General features: G+C 40.0%; 1 protein-coding gene across 1 annotated transcript in view; it reads right to left on the bottom strand.

The window, feature by feature from the left end:
* The window catches only part of VEGFC (vascular endothelial growth factor C), a 74,415-nt gene that overhangs the window by 962 nt on the left and 51,301 nt on the right, over positions 1–22,152 (bottom strand). The window contains exons 4-6 of the mRNA XM_053585177.1: positions 16,448–16,599; positions 1,041–1,147; positions 420–753 (exon numbers count right to left, since the gene is read on the bottom strand). Coding sequence (XP_053441152.1) covers positions 420–753; positions 1,041–1,147; positions 16,448–16,599 — 593 coding nt within the window. The remainder of the gene's footprint in view (positions 1–419; positions 754–1,040; positions 1,148–16,447; positions 16,600–22,152) is intronic.

The following is a 22,152-nucleotide window of genomic DNA, read 5'->3' as shown; positions in this document are numbered from 1 at the left end:
TGGATGCAGGACGGTGGCTCACTGTCCCTCCTCCACCTGGGCTCCGTGTGAAACAGGGGATGCCTGAGGCAGCGGGTGAGAGGGATCATGTCCCCTAGACTTCAATCCCCAGTCTATCAGCAGGCCCACTGCTGAAGTGAATGAACCTATCTTTGGGGAACCGGAGCAGGAACAGGCCTGACACACGGGAAACTACCACTGTCACCTCTGGGGCCTGGGTCAGGCCTCTGTCATGCTTTGTTGGGAGCAAACCCAGTCTCATACAAACTTAGCATTGGTTGAAAAATACCACAATTTGTCTTTCAGGACTTACTGGCCTATTCTGACAGGTGACTGGTAGATTTAGTTAAGGCAACTGCTTTTGGCTGAGAATATATTCCCAGGAAGACAAGTGAATACTATTTCTGAAGGCGTCGTACCTGCATGTCTGATGTTGGAACTTCTTTCCTTTTAAGAAGCATTTCTGGGGGGTTTCTGTACATTCACAGGCACATTTTCCAGGATTTAGGGGTTGATTTCTTGGGCATGTTCTTTTACATATACACTGGCACGTGTTCTCATCAAATTCTCTGTTGGCCCCACAAGAACTGGGGAAAAGTTTGTTTTTACAGACACACTGGCAGGAGTTTCTGTCTAGTTCCTTGTGGGGTCCACAGCTGGAAGGCCGAAGCCCCCCTCTGCAGACACACTGACACGTCTCTTCATCCAGCTCCTTGTCTGGCCCACAGATGCCGCGGAATCCCTGGGCGGAGTCTAGACAAACACAGCGAGAGCATCTTTACCTCACTCGGTTCTGGGTGTGGCCTGAGATTAAAAAGCATTTAAAAGCACATTCCCTTTTATGTTTTCCATTAAAGGGTGGTGTGTAAACATGGCGGTGTTCCTTTACAGAACGGTTTAAATGATGCCAACGGGAAGTAGAAAATGTCTTCTTTTTTAGAATGATGGTCTGAATATTGTCAATGTAGTTTTAATATTAAAATGTGTTTGTCAAAATGCAGACCCTTAGCATTTAGTCTTTAAAACACCATTCTGCTTACCATCTCCAGTGTCTGAAGCAAAAATAAAATCCTGCTGAGCCAGGCATCTGCAGAAGCCATCGTCCCACCTGTACTCTGCTGGGCACGTCTTGTTGGCCACCTGACACCTTTAGAGAGACAGATGGGGTGAAGCAAAAGCGTGGCTGACACAATGACGGGGTCATCTCTGTCCTCACGTATGTGTTACAAAGCAATACATGCTTGCCCAGAAGCTTTTAAAAATATAACAACATATGAAATGAAACTCGAAAGTTCCCTCTCAAACTAACTCCACCCACAACTGCTATCAAATTCTAGTCCTAGAAGTGACCACTGCGAGTGGATAGACTTCACGTGATTCTGTAACTTTCATCTTTTTAGGGCAAATATGTCTATTTGTATAATCACAGTGTGTTAGTTTGTTGGGAAAATGGGGTAATAACTTTTATATTACTCTGAAATTTCCTTTTTCTACTAAATAACAATTTATAAGCATCTTTATATGTCATTGCATAAAGTTTTGTGCCATTATTTTTAGTTCGGCATGGTGGCTCACACCTATAACCCCAGTGCTTGGGAGGCTGCGGCGGGTGGATTGCTTGAGCTCAGGGATTTGAGACCAGCCTGCGCAAGAGCAAGAGCCCTGTCTCTAAAAACAGCTGGGCATTGTGGTGGGCATCTATGGTCCCAGCTATGCAGGAGGTTGAGGGAAGAGAATCGCTTGAGCCCAAGACATTGACGTTGCTGTGAGCAATGACACCACAGCACTCTACCCAGGATGACAAAGTGAGACTGTCTCAAAAAAAAAAAAAAAAGGTAGTTGTGCCTTTAGTTTATTAATCTCTTTGAGTAACTAAGTTGCTTCCAATTTTTGGCTTTTTCAAATAATTCTGTGGGGGGGGCCTCTGGATACACATACCTGTACAGACTGACCTCTGAAGCCCAGACTCCCGTAGCTGTCCAGGCCCCAAAATGGTACCAGAGGCAGTATCTGTTTTTTGTAGCCCTTCCTTCCCTGTCTGACTCCCTCCTTATCTCCTTCTCTTCATTCCTCCTTTCCTCCTCTGGTTTCACTGAGACTCAGAACGCACAGACTTTCATCAGTGCCGAGGAGGATGCCTCACTGTCTGCTGCTGTCTGACCCTCCCAGGAGCCCTCATGTGGCTGCCTGGGTGGCATGAGCCCCTCAAGGAGGGACAGGTGACATGGGCTTAGCCTGCTCGTTTTCTCCTCCACACTTGGAGTCAGCCATCCCTTCAAGCAGCCCTAATTCTGTGTTGGAAAATGGCATTTAGAGGCTATCACTTGGGATTTCAACAGCATCCACTTACATTACTTCTAGGTCTTTCCAGGGGCAGAACATTTTCTAGAGTTTTCCCAGTAGAGGGGGTTTGGGATTTTATGGAGTGTGTGTGTGTGTATAAAATCTCCCATGGCCTCATTTTTCAACTGATGTTGGTGCAGACACCAGTGGGAATATTTATTTACGTTTTTGAAGCTCAATATTGTAAACACCATTATGTGATGAAGAGTGCTGAGCTGCAGTACAGACTGGCAGACTATGAGAATCACCAGTAGATGTCCTGAAACGGACACTGAGTGTAAGTGAACAGGATGTGTAGGTTGGATCTGCCATGACAGTTTCACAGGTCACAGCCAATGGGATGATACACCTTTCTTATTTTTTTTTTTTATTATCTTTTGTCTCAAAAAAGTCTTCTGTGGCAGTGGGTATGACCATAGCCCACTGTAACCTTGAATCCCTGGGCTTACGTGAGCCTCCAGCCTCTTGAGTAACTGAACTACAGGTGTACACACCACTATGCCCTCACGATATGGACCAGGCTGGCCTTCAACTCCTGGCCTCAAGGGACTTTCCCATCTCAGCCTCTCACAGTGCTGGCATTACAGGTGTGATTTCTTTTTCAATAATTACATTAATATATTTTCCAGCTTTGCCAGGCTCAGTGGCTCACACCTGTAATCCAGCACTCTAGGAGACTGAGACAGGTGGATTGCTTGTGCTCTGGAGTTCAAGACCAGCCTGAGCAAGATCAAGACCCCATCTCTACTGAAAGTAGAGTATAAAGAAAGATATTCAGTACTGATTCACTTGGTTATAAATCTAAAAGTAATATGTGCTAAAATTAATGAATAAGTTCACTACTACAAACTTTGAGGAACTTGTCTGTAACATACCTCTTCCCTTACTTTGCTCTCTTTTCCTCATCTGCAGTGTATTGACTTCCTTATAAAATACTACCATTAAAGAAAATAAAAAACTTTAATACTACTTAGCTATTAAATGAATAAGGCCTACAAATGCTAATGTGATTACATCTCTAAAACACAATGCCAAGAGAAAAAGGTTAATGTCAGTTCTTTACCCTGAAATTTAAAACACTTAAAGCTGTACTACACCATCTCTTGTGGTAAGTTAATAAATCAGATGCCATAAAAAGAAATAAGCAAGAATGAGAATGACCCAACTTCGGGGTCATGGTTACCTGTGGAAACAGCACTACCACAGTGGAGACCGGGGCTTTGGGTTGTATCTTGAGTAAATATGACAAAATAGTCTTTGAATTAGAAATTGAAGTGGAGGGGTACATTTTGTTCATTATTATGTATATATGTTTAATTTTAAAGAAGTTAAAATAAAGAAAAAATATATTTGGTGTCATATATACCATAAAAAGAATGCCATCAGCCAGACAATTACTATCACATATTCTCAGGTGTGTGTGGGAGCTACCGAAGTTGATCCCCTGGAGGTGGAAAGTAGGGTGATGGATGCTAGAGGCTGGGAAGGATGGGCAGTGAAGAGGTGTTAGTCAATGGGTGATAAATACAGTTAGAAGAAATAAAGTTCTGGTGCTCAATAGCATAGTAAGTGACAATAGTTAATAATAACTTACTGTATATTTTAAAATAGGAGAAAAGATTTGAAATGTTTCCAACAAATGTTTGGGGTGGTGGATGTCCACCATGAATACATATGAAAAATTATGTCTCAATTAAAAACCAAAAAATGCAATTATGACAACACCCCAACAGGGATTATATTCAAACTAATTGAGTTTGAACATCTGCTTTGCTACTTTTCTAGCTGTGTGATGTTGAGAAAATTTACTTCCTGTGGTTCTGGTTCTGGTATGTAAATGGGATTTTGGTTCACACTCCCTTGTCAAAACCCTTCTCCCTCTGTGCTCCTACTATGTGATAAACTATTAAAGAATAAACATACGTCTCTATGTCCTGCTCTACAGCTAAAGGTCGGCCTGGTCTTTCTGGACTTTTCTGATATTTGACCTCTCACCCCTTCCTCCTTCCCTAACTCCTGTCTTTATGGGCTTGGAAGTAATTTTCTTTCCAGCTTTTATCCTAATTGTCCGCTTTCTTGCAAAGACTTGACCAATTCTCCAAGTTCCTTAAAACCTTCATTTCCCCTGGGTTCTACCTGTGGCTCCTCCTCTTACTTCTGAATTTCCCTTGGTTACCTTCAAATCTTCCAGCCGTCTGACCTACCACTTGAGTTTCTTAGGAACGCTGCAGGCAGAGGCCAGTCCTCCTCCATCTTGGGGAACCGCATCACTGTTCCATCCCACTGCTCCCTCTGTGTCATTCCCCATACAACACCCACTTCCTATGTTTTCTCGGATTTCAGACACCATTTCTCTTTTCTTTCCACCCCCCTTTTCACTGCCATGGCCTCCATTCTAACTACATTTCTCTGGGGTTATTTAAAAGGCTTCCTCCCAAATTTTCCCACCTCCTGTACATATATCACCTGCCATCGGGCTGTTCTTTCTGAAATGCGAACATGCAACTACCACACCCCTGCAGAGACATTTTAGTGGTACCTAGAAGACTTTAAGGCCCAAAGGCCCAAAAGGTGGTGGCACCTGCCTGTAATCCTAGCACTTGGGGAGGTTGAGGCAGGAGGATCACTTGAGCCCAGGATTTTGAGGTTTAGTGAGCTATGATGACATCACTGCACTTTAGCCCAGGTGATAGAGCAAGACCCTGTCTCAAAGAGAAAAGCTCATCCATGGCATGGCACATGAGGTCTGACAATTAAGTTCACAAACTCATCCTAGGAAAGTGTTTTTAAGGGTGAACCAGGCCCTGGTGTCGGTGCATAGCTTCCCCCAAGGGAGGACCTCGAAGATGACCACTGTGACATTCAGCAGTGACATGTGTAGCACTTTCTCTAGAAAGAGTTAACCAACTTAAGTGTCCCACCTCGTATGTGATTCTGCTGATCTCTCTGGACTCATGTATGTCCCTGCTGTTTCCTCTACACAGTCACACTGCCGTCCTGATTCCAGTTATGTGTTTACACGCTAGACTCGAGTATGAGATTTCTTTTGGAGCAGCAATTCTGTGTTTCTGTATTTATATCCCCGAGGCCCGGCGCGTTATTAGCACCTAGTTGGCTCACAGACGCTGTTCAGAGTGGCAGAGTGGAGCACAGCCATGCTCTAGGCACTTACTAGAAATATCTGCCCGTACTCTGGTGCATGAATTCCTGTGGTTAAGGAATTAGATTCCTCTAGTGCCCCGGATTTTCTAGTACGGAGTTCCACAGACAGAAGACATGACAGAAGTATGACAACTGAATAAACAGACTTGACTCCTGCCACACAAAGCCTCAGGGGGCCCAGCTGCATCAAAGATGGCTCTGTCCATAAAGATGGGGCCCGGAACACAGGGAGCTCGGTGTACAGAAAACAGAAAAGGAGATAATTGTAGAGAAGAAAAATCTTCTGTGAGAACAGCAACATGAATATTGACATGTAACAGCTGCCTCTGCTGGAGGAAATTGCTCCTACCTCTGAGATGATGACAACTCTGATCCCGGGACTGGGAAGTTTTGCTATCAATACTAGAGGTACCCTAAGACACCAGGGAGAAAGCATGGGTGTCAGAGATAAAATGACTTGAATTTTTATCTTTTTCTAGCAGTTTTTTAGATGTTTAGCATTGTACACATTAAGACTCAATTTTTCTCATTTGTAAGACATTCTTTTTTGTTTTTTTGTGGTTTTTTTTTTGGCCGGGGCTGGGTTTGAACCCACCACCTCTGGCATATGGGACCGGCGCCCTACTCCTTGAGCCATAGGCACCACCCCATTTGTAAGACATTCTTAAAAACAGCAGCCATGGTTTATCCAGTGCTTGCTGTATGCCAGGCACTATGCTCGCATGTAACCCTGGCTGCTGACTGTACACCTCATAGTGCTCCCGTGAGTAGGGGGTCATTCCTATTATATGACACTGTTAGGTAACCTCAGGGTAACTTATCGTATTGTATAAGGTTGCTGAGCAGATTATGAGGGTTAGGTTATAAATACTACACTATTAAATGTAACATTCTTAATTTTGTATCATTTTATAGATGAGAAAGGAGAGTCTACCATCCCAGGCCCTGTGCTATATAAGGTGTGTCCTGAAAGGCCCGTGGCAGGGTCAGTGGGAGCATGAGATTGTGTGTGGCTCATGATGATAAGACCTATGTCCCTCCTCCCTGACTACGAGTGTTCTGAGATCAGAGGCAGCCAAGGACATCTCTGTCCTCCCAGTATCTGGAACATTCTTTGTCTATCTTTGTGATTCGACAGTTTATGGACGACCCATTTTACAAAAAGAGTCCTTTAATGACTGCATTTTACTTCTTTAGAAACAATGCAAATCAATTGCTATTTTGTGTATGTAATTTGATATATTACAATTTATTTTAGTAGATAAATTACTTTTAAAGTCTCTTGGCAAATATGGACATAAAGTCATATTAGCTGCTAACAGATTTAAAATTTTCAATTTAACTTTTAACTTAAAAAGTTTGTCATTATAACCCTACACTGCATAACAAAGGGAACATCTTACTTCCTTTTTATGTATAAAGCACAGATACATACACGGCCTAAAGAGAAACACAGCATAGCTGTGGTATTAAAGCTTCATGGGGGAAGCGATTAGAGAAGGTTATATTAAACAGTATGATGAAAATGTGTCAAATTATTTATAAAACCAATGTATGGTGCCCCATGATTGCATTAATGTACACAGCTATAATTTAAAATTAATAAAAAAATTAAAAAAAATGTTTATGAGAGAGTGGAGCAAGATGGCGGCCGAGTAACAGCTTCCTTCCATCTGGGCACCGTGAGTCTGGGGAGATAGGACTCCAGGCATCTTTGGCTGGTGGGATCTGCCTATAATCATCCTTGTGAGGATACAGGGAGTGAGTGAGAGACTTCTGGACCCCAAGAGGAGGACTAAAACAGTGGAAAACCAGCAAGTGGTCGTGTGTGTTCAATAGGTCTAAACCCGCCAGCAACTGTAAGTAAGTACAGTAGCAGCGAGACTGCAAACCAGAAAGGCCTTACCTGTGAACTGTTTTGGTGTCTTTGGACTTGGCACTCAGTTGAACTCCCTTGGGGAGAGCCTGAGTGGGAATGCGGAGAACTTTGGCCATTGTCTAGGGCCCCAGTCTGAGCTGCTGAGCCAGATGGAGCTAATAGTGTTTGGCTGTGGGCCACAGGGAGCCATTGTGACTGATCTGCCCCAGCAAGCTCCGCCCTCAGGGTCGCAGAGCAAGAATTGGTCGGCAGCTGGTAACCCAGCGACCAAGTAGCCTAAGGGCGGGTCTGAGCCGCCTTACAGCCCTAACCCTCAGGGGCAGAGTGAGACCGGTTTTGGAACACTGGGTAAGTGGATAGCCACTTCAGCAGTGATTCCAGCGACAAACGCTTTCCTGGGAAAGCTTCTACTCAGCGAGTTTATAAGTTCAAAGTGCCTTTTAAGAGGGCTGAAGAGAGATTGAGGGTGTCTACCTGCTGGGGTTTGAGAAATCAGCAGCCTCCAGTCGTATCAGCACTGTGATTAACGCTCATACCCCAGAAGACCACGTGTTGCCCAGACAATATTCAACAACATATACATACTGCTTTGTTTTTGGTTGTGTTTGTTTTCTGTTATTTTGGTTTGGTTGTTTTTCTGTTTATTTTGATGTTGTTTTGTTTTTTAATTTCAACCATTTCCATACAGATTTTTTTCTTTCTCAATTTTTCTAGTGTAATTATAATTTCCCATTGCTGCCTTTTTCAATAACTAGAACTTCATTTTTGCTAGTGTTTCTACCGCTATTATTTGGTTTTTCCAGCCAATTTTATCCTGTAAAGTTTTAAGTTTGCTTGTTTTGGTTTGATTTATAGCATTTTTGTCTTTCCTCTCCACTTGGTGGAGGTGGGGTACTGTGTCTGACCAGGTTAGCAAAGAGCTGCTGACATGAAGGGAACCACCCAACTGGGCACCACCAGAAGGTGGTTTTTTTTTAAGGATGTGTCAAAGTACCCTACTGTACACCTATATTGCTCTGTCACCCTCTTTCTGTGCCTCTCTTCTTTTTGTCAATATTCCTTTTACCCACCCTATCTCCTTTCTCTATTTTTTTTTTTATTTTTTTTCGCTCATTCCTCCTTTCTGCCATCCATTTCTTGCTCTTCAACCTTCTCATCCTTCTGGTCCTGTACCAAAAGGACTCATCGAAACCTTAGTCCACAGGCACGAGAACTTAAAGAGGAAGAGGAAGTGAAAGGAAAATTAGGGCAAGAAAACAGATAAAAGAAATCACTCATGAGGAAGAATCAGCAGAAAACTCCAGGCAACATAAAGAACCAGTCCAGAACGACCCCACCAAGAGACAATGAGGTAGCTGCTGCAAAGGATTCCACCTATAAAGAAATGCTAGGAATGACAGAAAGGGAAGTTAGAATACACATGATGAAAACAATGAAAGAAATGATGGAAACAATAAAGGAAACTGCTAATAAAGTGGAAAATAACCAAAAGGAAATCCAAAAACAGAATCAAATAAGAGATGAACGATATGAAGAATATAAAAAGTATATAGCAGAGCTGAAGGAACTGAAACGGTCAATTAGGGAACTTAAAGATGCAATGGAAAGTATCAGATACAGGTTAGACCACGCAGAAGAAAGAATTTCAGAGGTAGAAAACAAAGTTCTTGACATAGATAGTAAAAGAGGCAGAAAAGAAGAGAGAGAAAGCAGAACATTCCCTGTCAGAATTATGGGACTTTATGAAGTGTTCCAACATACGAGTTATAGGAATCCCATAAGGGGAAGAAGAATGCCCCAGAGGAATGGAAGCCATACTAGAGAATATTATAAAAGAAAATTTCCCAAACATCACCAAAGATTCTGAAACACTGCTTTCAGAGGGATATCAGATCCCAGGTTGCCTCAACTCTAACCGAGCTTCTCCAAGACACATTGTGATGAACCTGTCCAAAGTCAAGACAAAAGAAAAGACTCTGCAAGCTGCCAGGAGTAAGCGCCAGTTGACCTACAGGGGCAAATCCATCAGAGGGACTGCAGACTTCTCTAATGAAACTTTCCAAGCAAGAAGACAATGGTCATCTACCTTTAATCTACTTAAACAGAACAATTTTCAGCCCAGAATTCTGTACCCTGCTAAGCTAAGCTTTAAAATTGATGGAGAAATCAAATCATTTACGGATATACAAACATTGAGGAAATTCGCCACAACAAGACAAGCTCTACAGGAAATACTTCAAACTGTTCTACACACTGACCATCACAATGGATCAGCAGCAAAGTAGGAACTCTGAAATTAAAGGACGAAACCTAACTTCCACAATGATGCAAAAGGTAAAACTAAGCAATGGACTATTACAAAATAAGATGAATAGAATACTACCACACTTATCAATTATCTCAATAAATGTTAATGGCTTGAATTCCCCACTGAAGAGACATAGATTGGCTGACTGGATTAAAAAACACAAGCCATCCATCTGCTGTCTGCAAGAAACACACCTGGCTTCAAAGACAAATTAAAACTCCGAGTCAAGGGTTGGAAGACAATTTTTCAGGCAAATGGAATTCAGAAGAAAAGAGGAGTTGCACTCTTATTTTCAGATACATGTGGATTTAAAGCAACTAAAGTCAAAAAAGACAAAGATGGTCACTTTATATTGGTCAAGGGAAAAATACAACAAGAAGACTTTCAATTCTAAATATTTATGCACCCAATTTAAATGCTCCCAGATTCTTGAAACAGACCTTACTCAATCTGAGCAATATGATTATCTGATAATACCATAATAACAGGGGACTTTAACACTCCTCTTACAGAGCTGGACAGATCCTCTAAACAGAAATTAAACAAAGATATAAGAGATTTAAATGAGACCCTAGAACAACTGTGCTTGATAGACACATAGAATCAGAGATAAAGAATATACATTCTTCTCATTACCCCATGGAACATTTTCCAAAATTGATCATATCCTGGGACACAAAACCATTATCAACAGAATCAAAAGAATTGAAATTTTACCTTGTATCTTCTCAGACCATAAGGCATTAAAGGTGGAACTCAACTCTAACAAAAACACTCGACCCCACACAAAGGCACGGAAATTAAACAATCTTCTGTTGAATAACAGATGGGTGCAGGAAGAAATAAAACAGGAAATCATCAACATCCTTGAGCATAACAACAATGAAGACACAAGCTACCAAAACCTGTGGGATATTGCAAAAGCAGTTTTGAGAGGAAAATTTAGTGCTTTAGATGCCTACATTCAAAAAACAGAAAGAGAGCAAATCAACAATCTCACAAGCCATCTTATGGAATTGGAAAAAGAAGAACAATCTAAGCCTAAACTCAGTAAAGAAAAGAAATATCCAAAATCAAATCAGAGATCAATGAAATTGAAAACAAAAGAATCATTCAGAAAATTAATGAAAGAAGGAGTTGGTTTTTTGAAAAAATAAATAAAATAGATAAACCATTGGCCAGACTAACGAGAAACAGAAAAGTAAAATCTCTAGTAACCTTAATGAGAAATGATAAAGGGGAAGTAACAACTGATCCCACAGAGATACAAGAGATCATCTCTGAATACTACCAGAAACTCTATGCCCAGAAATTTGACAATGTGAAGTAAATGGATCAATATTTGGAATCACACTCTCTCCCTAGACTTAGCCAGGAAGTAACAGAGCTCCTGAACAGACCAATTTCAAGCACTGAGATTAAAGAAACAATAAAAAATCTTCCAACCAAAAAATGCCCTGGTCCAGATGGCTTCACCCCAAACCTTCAAAAAGAGCTTATTCCTGTACTGCAGAAATTATTCCAAAAAATTCAGGAAGAAGGAATCTTCCCCAACACATTCTATGAAGCAAACATCATCCTGATACCAAAACCAGGAAAAGACCCAAACAAAAAGGAGAATTTCAGACCAATCTCACTCATGAATATAGATGCAAAAATTCTCAACAAAATCCTAGCCAATAGATTACAGCTTATCATCAAAAAAGTCATTCATCATGACCAAGTAGGTTTACTCCCAGGGATGCAAGGCTGGTTTAACATACACAAGTCCATAAATGTTATCCACCATATTAACAAAGGGAAAAATAAAGATCATATGATCCTCTCAACAGATGCAGAAAAAGCATTTCATAAAATCCAGCATCCTTTTCTAATTAGAACACTGAAGAGTATAGGCATAGGTGGCACATTTCTAAAACTGATCGAAGCTATCTATGACAAACCAACAGCTAATATTTTACTGAATGGAGTAAAACTCAAAGCTTTTCCTCTTAGAACTGGAACCAGACAAGGTTGTCCTCTGTCACCATTACTATTCAACATAGTGCTGGAAGTTCTAGCCAATACAATTAGGCAAGACAAGGAAATAAAGGGAATCCAAATGGGAGCAGAGGAGGTCAAACTCTCCCTCTTTGCTGATGACATGATCTTATACTTAGAGAACCCCAAAGACTCAACCACAAGACTCCTAAAAGTCATCAAAAAATACAGTAATGTTTCAGGATATAAAATCAATGTCTACAAGTCAGTAGCCTTTGTATATGCCAATAACAGTCAAGATGAGAAGCTAATAAAGGACACAACTCCCTTCACCATAGTTTCAAAGAAAATGAAATACCTAGGAATATACCTAACGAAGGAGTTCACGTTAAGGACCTCTATTCAGAAAATTATGAAATCCTCAGAAAGGAAATAGCAGAGGACATTAACAAATGGAAGAACACACCATGCTCATGGATGGGAAGAATCAACATTGTTAAAATGTCTATACTTCTCAAAGCAATCTACCTATTCAATGCCATTCCTATCAAAATACCAACATTGTATTTTCAAGATTTGGAAAAAATGATTCTGTGTTTTGTATGGAATCGAAAAAAAACCCGTATAGCTAAAGAAGTTCTTAGTAATAAAAATAAAGCTGGGGGCATCAGCATAGCAGATTTTAGTCTGTACTACAAATCCGTAGTGGTCAAGACAGCATGGTACTGGCACAAAAATAGAGACATAGACACTTGGAATCAAATTGAAAAGCAAGATGAAACTAACACGTTAACAACCACCTAATCTTCGATAAACCAAACAAGAACATACCTTGGGGAAGGACTCCCTATTCAATAAATGGTGTTGGGAGAACTGGATGTCTACATGTAAAAGACTAAAACTGGACCCACACCTTTCCCACTCACAAAAATTGATTCAAGATGGATAAAGGACTTAAATTTAAGGCATGAAACAATAAAAATCCTCCAAGAAAGCATAGGAAAAACACTGGAAGATATTGGCCTGGGGAAAGACTTCATGAAGAAGACTGCCATGGCAATTGCAACAACCACAAAAATAAACAAATGAGACTTCATTAAACTGAAAAGCTTCTGTACAGCTAAGGAGACAACAACCAAAGGAAAGAGACAACCCACACAATGGGAAAGGATATTTGCATATTTTCAATCAGACAAAAGCTTGATAACTAGGATCTATAGAGAACTCAAATTAATCCACATGAAAAAAGCCAACAGTCCCATATATCAATGGGCAAGAGACATGAATAGAACCTTCTCTAAAGATGACAGATGAATGGCTAACAAACACATGAAAAAATGTTCATCATCTCTATATATTAGAGAAATGCAAATCAAAACAACCCTGAGACATCATCTAACCCCAGTGAGAATGGCCCACATCACAAAATCTCAAAACTGCAGATGCTGGCGTGGATGTGGAGAGAAGGGAACACTTTTACACTGCTGGTGGGACTGCAAACTAGTACAACCTTTCTGGAAGGAAGTATGGAGAAACCTCAAAGCACTCAACCTAGACCTCCCATTTGATCCTGCAATCCCATTACTGGGCATCTACCCAGAAGGAAAAAAATCCTTTCATCATAAGGACACTTGTACTAGACTGTTTATTGCAGCTCCATTTACAGTTGCCAAAATGTGGAAACAGCCTAAATGCCCACCAACCCAGGAATGGATTAACAAGCTGTGGTATATGTATACCATGGAATACTATTCAGCCATTAAAAATAATGGAGACTTTACATCCTTCCTATTAACCTAGATGGAAGTGGAAGACATTATTCTTAGTAAAGCATCACAAGAATGGAGAAGCATGAATCCTATGTACTCAATTTTGATATGAGTACAATTAATGACAATTAAGGTTATGGGGGGGAGGAAAAGCAGAAAGAGGGACAGAGGGAGGGGGGTGGGGCCTTGGTGTGTGTCACACTTTATGGGGGCAAGACATGATTGCAAGAGGGACTTTACCTAACAATTGCAATCAGTGTAACCTGGCTTATTGTACCGTCAATGAATCCCCAACCAAAAAAAAAAAAAAAAAAAAAATGTTTATGAAAGAACCCCCAGGGGTGTGTTAATGCAGGCTGAGCAGCACTACTACAGGGGGAAAGACTTCCAAATGGTAATTTGTTTTATGTGTAAAGTCATGTAGTTATCTAATTTTAAAATTATGTATTATACATGCCATATGTAACATAGACTGTATATATACACATATGCAATACACATATGGGTTTAAATATAAAATGTATTTCTTATAGATAGTGGTGAAAAAAACTCCACTGGACAACACAGGACAAATGAACGAGTCAGACTCGGGTCTTAACAACAATGAATCCCCTGCGGGGACAGCTCTTCTACACCAAGTACTTGGCTAAGTGCTGCACACTAGTCAGTGCTTCCCTCAGCCCTCTCCACATCTTTACAGTTCATATAGAAGAAAACTCAAGCTCGGAGACACGAAATACCAACCCCATCATAAACAGCTCATCAGTGGCTGACCTGAGTGCAGATCTGGCTTTTACTCCAAGGCCAGGCTCCTTTTTGGTACAACCCTCTGTTTGTTGACTTCCAACAGCACTTAGGGTAGCAGTTAATATGAATAAATGAAGAAAATGAAACAGGCCAAATGGTATGAAAGGCAACTGGACAGTCTTCTGTTTTATTTTGCAAGCCTTTACATATGCTGTGTAGCCCACAGCTGTGCCTGTGCCTGCTTCATCAGTAAGGGAAGCTGAATATTCGAGCTGATGGCATGGTGACTGCTGGGATGGCTGAGATGATGTGTATACAGGGTGAGTACACAGCAACAGCTCGATTATTTTTTAGTGTTATTAGCTTGGCGTTGTGGGGGAAATAAACCTCCCCCACGCCTCTGTCAGAATTTGGTCTCACATGCAGTGTTATAGACCCTGCTAAGGCCATGCATGAGCGAGGTCAGTCAGTAAGTGCTGTGGGTGTTCAAGCAGCAGAGGCAGCTGTGGGACATGGACATGGACGAGACAGATACAGCAGACAGACTGTTTCTGAACCCTAGGAAATGGACAGGGCTTTGGACAGGCAGAAAAGAAACTGATTTCAAGCCAGGGCAAGAATAGAAACAAGATACAGAGCATGAAATGAGCTCGGTGTTCAGGGAACCAGACTCTGTGAAACAGCCAGGGCTGCATAGTGGGAGGCAAAATGGGAAAGGGAGGCTGGCGCAGAGCACAGTGGTTAAGATCTGAGCTCTCTGAGCACTTGAGAGTCACAGACTGTTTCAGATTAGACTAATGAAATAAATGATGCCTTGGAAACTTGTGACACTGTATAAAAGCATGTGATCCCTTGAAGTCAGCATCAACATAGCTGCATCATCTTGGACATATGTGCAGAATCCAGTATGTGAAGATGGCAGTGATGCAAAGAAAATGAAAGTGTAGACCGGAACACACGGTGGCTCGCGCCTGTAATCCCAGCACTCTGGGAAACCTGAGCTCACAGGTTCGAGATCTCATCTCTAAAAATAGCTGGGCATTGTGGTGGGCGCCTGTAGTTCCAGCTACTTGGGAGGCTGAGGCAAGAGAATCGCTTGAGCCCAAGAGTTTGAGGTTGGTTTGACACCACAGCACTCTACCAAAGGTGACAAAGGGAGTCTCAAAAAAAAAAAAAAAAAATTAATGACAACTGTGTGACTTTGAGGCCTCAGAGTATATGAAAAAAATAGAAATAAATAGATTTAATAAATCTTTGGTTCTGTTCTTATATCTAATAGAATTACAAATGTAGCACTCTAAGACAGATAAAATATTGGAATTCAAGAATACAGTCAGATCTTCAAAAGTAATTCTGGAACTCGGGAGCCCAAAGATAATTGGGTGAAGTTCTCAGAATGGATGGATTGTGGAGGGGACCAGGTTGAGCAGGACTGTGGGAATGAAATTGCACATACCACATCTCCTTCAGTTAGGTGACAATGGTCTCTGCTCTATCAGCATAATTTATTTGCAGGTGTAAGATCTCATTTCAAGGGGAAAAAAATCTGTCATTCAAGTTAGGCTATCCTACAGATTTTACTCAAGTGTCTCTGGGATAAAGGCCACCTCTCCACCCTGCTAGGTAGATTCAGTTGGGAAGAGCACTTACAACAGATTGCATCTATCGCTGAGTCCCCTAGAATGGAAGTTTTTCTTTATATTTTTGTAGTAAGTATATTTATACATCAATTTATTTCTACTCTGTTGCTAATGTTAGAATTATGTAAGTTTATCCACATGCATTGGATACCCTAAAAAACAAATGTTTATATCCCTGTTTGGGGGCAGAAAGTTCCTAGGTATCAGAGGACAAAGCATATGAAATTATTTATATTTACTTTTTGTTTGGACTAAAATCTTATCAAGGCTTAGGCACTTTGAACTTTAACATCATTTACGAATTACCCACCATACCTGATTTCATAAACATTAACTCAGTTAGGCTACCTGACGATACCCTGCGCACGTTAGCGCAGGTGTGTTACTCCACAGAAATGCTGCTTTTATATTGGGAAGCAGTTGCCTTCAGAACGGGCTTCCCTTGCCTCAGTTTTATTTTATTTTCATGGTACACTATAAGAAAAAATTGTCTTTGTTTTGTATTTGATACAAAGTATAGTATAGCAAATTTCACAAAACTTCCTTTAGTAACCTTGTATTTACTTGAAAATGTTGTGTTAGTAGAGGATGTAGAAAAAAACATTTAATTCATACTCACTGTGGCAGTGATGCTGGCAGGGAGCGTCTAATAATTGAATGGACTTGTCTATAAACATCCAGTTTAGACATGCACCGGCAGGAAGTATGATTGGCAAAACTGATTGTTACTGGTTTGGGGCCTTGAGAAAGAGGCACTGTAATTTCAAATAACTACAAAGAAGGGACAAGAAAAAAAACACACAAAGAAAAAATTAAATGCATGCTGTAAAGTACCTTTATGGTAAATACTGGAGTCCAAAAAAGTGAAATTAGTTCTTTAACCAAGTAGGGCATATTGCACAGCATATATTAAAGACGACTCTGTTCCTGATTGGTATTGTTTATCAGAATAAATAGCCCATATGCTTACCTCACTGCTTAGCAGGTGTATTAGAAGTATGGTAACCAATTCATGATTTCAGAACAAAGAGAGACCAATGTATTCCAGAAAAAGAAACTGTTTGAGTCCCAGATTATCTGCTATCAAAATATTCCAGTAACTTAAAAAGGGGCACAGACATAAAAACATCTTTGTGACTGAAGAGCAAAGCTACTGGCCACACAACCCAGAAATGCTTGGTTACTTCCTGTTTTAGGTGAAATGCACACACAGACATAAATTACATAAATGTAAAATTAATTTTCATTCAAGTAACATTTTTACTTCTGTGTAATTTTATATTTTTCAGATCTCTTATGAATTTATTGTGTTTAAAACATACTCCTTATTTAATAGATAAATCTGTATTTCTGCTATCTTTGGCAAAGGCATTATAAAAATGGTGACCTTACAATAAGGCAGAGCATTTTATGTGTAAAAATTTAGTTTAACTGAAGTCCAATTCAGAATGCTTCATTTATAGAGAACCTTACTTGTCCTCATCCTTCTCCAAAAACAACGTTTTAAATTAAAGACACAAATAATTAAGTAAAACTAAGTGGAAAATTCCTAAGGTTCTTAAATTCTGAATAATTACTAGTAAGAAATGGTAAAAGTGAAATCCTACCCACTAACGGCTTAATAAGATCAATTGGTGGGTGATTAACTATAGGTAAGCCCTGCATTACTTGCTATCTTTATGGCAATCTGAGCAGTACTTAAAAAATGGGACTATCCAGAGCCCTGGGATTGGCCCTTTGTTATAATTTCATGCCCTCCATTGAAAATCACTGCAAATATTTAATGAAGGATGGAATTAGTTGCTAATTTTGTCCACATCAAAAGGGGGACTTTTCAAATGAATTTTGAACAATGAAATTACAGAAATATCTAAATCATAAAATGTACATTTCCTTCATTCAAATATATATTCATTACATGTTCATGTAAGAACTCAGCTACTTTTCTTATGAAGACAATACATTCTACAAGAGCCAATGCTTATACTCAGGATACTTCAACTAGCTCCTTTATACTCTCTTTTAAGTCCTAGAATTTGGAAAAGTCATCGAACTTTTTCCAGCTGTGCTTAAAAAAAAAAAAAAATCAGTAAACTGAGGATAATATTTTGTCAAATTATTTCATGAGATTATCACAAAGATCATACAAGCTAACATATACAAATGTGGTATAGGTAAGTTTTTATAATTTGCACAAATCCTCAAGATTCTAGGTATTTTCCCAGCACTGGCGATTCTACCTAGGTAACCTCAATGCAGGACCTCAACATAGGCCACTATTCAGATTTTGACCAGTTTCTTCTCTAAAAAGTCATTTGGAGGAAATCTTTTGTTAGGTGAAATGCTGCAGTGCTGGCTATCCTTTGCCCTGTGTACAGCTATTTTAAGACTGGGAAGTCTGCAGTGCCTACACAAGCTACAATTTTTCTTTTTAAATGAACCTTATGTTAAGAACCAGCACTAAAAAAATAAGCAATTATTAACTTGTAAATTCTTCATTTATTAACTTTAGCGAGAGGGTCTTGCTCTGTCACTCAGGCAGAGGTACAGTCACCTGTTACTGTAACTTCTAACGTTTAAGCTCAAGTACTCCTCCCACCTCAGCCTCCTGAGGAGCTAGGCCTACAGGCCTGCATCACCATGCCTGGCTTATTTCTTAACAGTTTTTGTACAGATGGGGTCTTGTTATATTGCCCAGACTGGTTTTGAATTCCTAGCCTCAAGTGATCCTCCTGCCTCAGCCTCCCAAAGTGTTGAGATTACAGGCATGGGCCACTGTGCCCAGCCCTTTTAATTTTTATACTGATATAAATTTTTTTATTTAAATGCTAAAATAGTGTAAATGGTAACAAGGTGTACAGGTCAGTAAACAAAAGCCCGGGAATTTCTATCTATTAGGCAGTTACGGGTTATATGTCAGAGCTTTGGAGAGCCGTTCAAACGTCATGAGCGTTTCAGTTGTAACTGAAGTCTTGGTTAATGGCACGGTTTCTTGGTGAGAGCATTCTTTATGAAAAGATAAAATGTGTAGTAATAGACATTTATTAGGATATTTAAGAACCAGCAGTACAGGAAACACTTTCTGCAACCTGGGAACATGAACTTAAGGTGTGAAAAGAGGCAAGTGACCTCTGAAACACGCCTGGGAAGGAGGGTAACGTGACAAAGGAGGGACCAGGAGAGGTGACACTAAGCAAAGGAAGAGAGGAGAGCTTCCAAAAGGGGTACAGTCATAGGGCCAAAAGAAGTGAGACGAGTGGTACCAGTTGGTGGCTCTGAGGGTAGTGGTGGGGACGGGGGTGGGGTGGGGATGACATGAGGTGCCCCGTGGAACTGGAGTTTCCCTCTGTGGCTTGGGCCATTGGGAAGGTTTCTGCCTACAGAATGCCCTAATTCTGCTGGATTTGGCACTGTCTCCAGTGAATGCTAAAGAAATGTTTGTGTGCATTCAAATATACCAAATAATGCCTCCCTGTAAAACATTTTATACCTAAAATATAACCAGTGACACGAGGCAGAGGGCAGAGCCTCAGAGTGGAAGTAAGGCCCAGCTTGAGGAAGCCAGAAGCTGCCATGGGAGAGGGGTTTCTCCCCGCTCCGCCCCTCTGTTCCGGCTCCCAGTGATGGCCATTTCTGGTACCACGTGCTCCAAAGTGGAGATGGTGAGCAGCATCGGTGAAGAGGGTCAGACATCCCCCATCCCAGTTGTCCACCGTCCACAATCTCCAGGACTGGGAAAGTACCAGGAATGGCAGCTGTGAGCAATGTTCTGGTGAGATGGGGAACTCCGAGTGTGAAGAAGGCAAAACCAAGCCCAGCTCTGTGCTCTCACAAGTTGTGACCGAAAGGATCAGAGATAGGCCAGGGGCATGAAAGCCAAAGGAAAACAAAACCCTAATTCCTGACGTCTCACTTCCCCTACTTGTGTCCAAGAAGCAGCTGGCAGGCTGAACTCAATTAATTAGATCAAAGGGAACACAAAGGCTGAAAAGTAAAGTAAAAAAAACCTTTTCTTATCTCGAAAAACCTTTTCTTGTCCTTTGCCTCCAAACTAAATCTGAGTTTCAAGGCAGTTTCCTTAATTTCCTAGTTTATCAGTATAGAAAAATGTTAAGGGTCCAGAGAAAGATGCCTTTGACCAAAATTAAAAGTAGAGTCTTGATAATTCAGGTTTATTTATCTATGAACTGCAGAAAAATGAGGAACATCTGAGTGTACAAATGTGTGTGCAGGAAGACAAACTGTACCAGACTAGCTCTTAACATGATTAAAGTATTTACTACCTTTTAAATAAATATGGTAAGTTCCATTTTCTTATTTACAGACCAATTTGTGAATTTTGTGTGGCCATATTTAATTCCTAAAAAGTATGCTTAGAAAATGTAAACTTTTTTTGAACTGAAAAAACATTAATAGTTAGAAGTGCATTATAAACTCACATGTCTGCTTCCCAAGATAAATATATATAGTTCTTAAATAACTGGCAACCTCCCTATCTACTAGATGTAGAAGAATAACCAAGGTTTAGTCTTAAGAAATCGATAGACATTAGTTAGAGATGTGGATCTGTAATTACCACTTCTGTGACTTGGAGGCTCGGGGAATTTAGATAAATTTTCCATTTTATCTATAAAGTCAGGTTAACAATGGTGATTTCACAGTGATGTTGATTCCTCTTCCTCTCCCTCATCCTTTTTATCAGCATCATTGGCCAAGACAGAGCTGAATCTTTTCTCAAGAGATTCCAAATTTTTAAATTTCTGCTCAGTCTCTTCTTGTCCGGTTTTCAGTGAAGGCTTTCAGAGTAGCCACATGAGGCCGAGCCTCTTGCTTGAATCTCAGGTTAAGTCATCCTTAATGCCTCATCCCCTCTGCAGCTTTGAGTTCACAAAACTTACAGCAGTAAATGAGAAAGACATAAATGCACGTATTTTTGATATCATTTTAAAAATACCTAATAGTTTACCATAAATGCTGGTAGAGAGCAAGAACTGGATTCACCCTTGTGAAATCAATTTCCGCCATTAAATAACTATCTTAACTGATACAGTAACTATAATTCTCTGTCAAGAGTTAAGATCTATCTAAACATCACTGTGTGAAACAATAAGTGGGTTCCTAACATTTCATTACACTATTGTCTGGTTATTTGTGCTTTTATGTGGACACAGTATTTTCTAAAGTTCAGAGTGAAAAATCTATGTACTATTCAACATTAGTTAATAATGCCACGTACATATACAGTAGAAATCTTTAAGGGACCATGCCAGGGACTGTAACAGACTGGTCAACACGGGGAACTAGGCCAACTGTACTAATCTGTACACATGGTGCATGTCGAAAATTAGGTCGACTTGAGGAGGTGGTCAATGTAGGGAGGTCGTCAACTGTAGAGGTTCTTACTGTATTTATTTAGTAAATACTAATTGATGATATATTTGATTGACAATATAATCAATTGTAATTTGCTATTCTGAAAATGATATTTTTTCTAAAATAGTTTCATGTAAAAAAAGTGAATTGTTCTTAAATAACATATCATATTAACTTGTGTCTAACAGGTTTCAAGTTGTAACAACAAAATTCACTATAGAGACTGATGTTACACAGTTTTACAGAGGCGTATGCTATCAGATAATGCTTTCTGAGAAGATCAAAAGGACTTACATTAAAAGGATCTCAGCAAGGGTGGAAATTGAAAAAAATAATCAGTGTATTCTGTAAAACCTATACAATGAGGAAATGGCAAATACTTCCAACTGAGAGCTTCCTAGTTGTTTTCTCCTGGGCATTCTGTAATAAGAATATTTAATAGTCAATTCTCACTAACAAGAATGGACTCCCAATGAAGCCCTATTTTGAAATAGATTGTTTATATTGGCACAGCAACAGTGGCAAAGCAACAGTGCCTATTTCTACTTACTGTGAAGGTTATTCAAGAAAAAGGCATAGAACTTCCTTACTGAGCAGTCCTGTGTTGGACTTTAGTACTGAATTCTAAAGAAAATGTTTGTGTGCATTCAAATATGACACCAAAAAATGCCGCCCTGTATAACATTTTATACCTAAAATATAACCAGTTTCTTTTCAGATCCTCCTATCTCACCACCACATTTAATTTAAATTTAAATATTCTAAACTTGAGTCCATTTGTTAAGTATAAAAACAATATATAGCCAATGGAGAATATGAATAACTGTAAAATCATACTTTAAAAACTATACATTTAAGGAAATAATCCCTAAAATTAGGAAAAGCTGAAAATTGAGAGCTCACTGGTAGCATTCCAAACACAAGGCCAGCTATCAAGGGCCTATGGAAGTT

The sequence above is a fragment of the Nycticebus coucang genome, chromosome 1, assembly GCF_027406575.1.
Source record: "Nycticebus coucang isolate mNycCou1 chromosome 1, mNycCou1.pri, whole genome shotgun sequence".
Lineage (NCBI taxonomy): Eukaryota > Metazoa > Chordata > Mammalia > Primates > Lorisidae > Nycticebus > Nycticebus coucang.
This window is presented reverse-complemented; position numbering and strand designations above follow the sequence as displayed.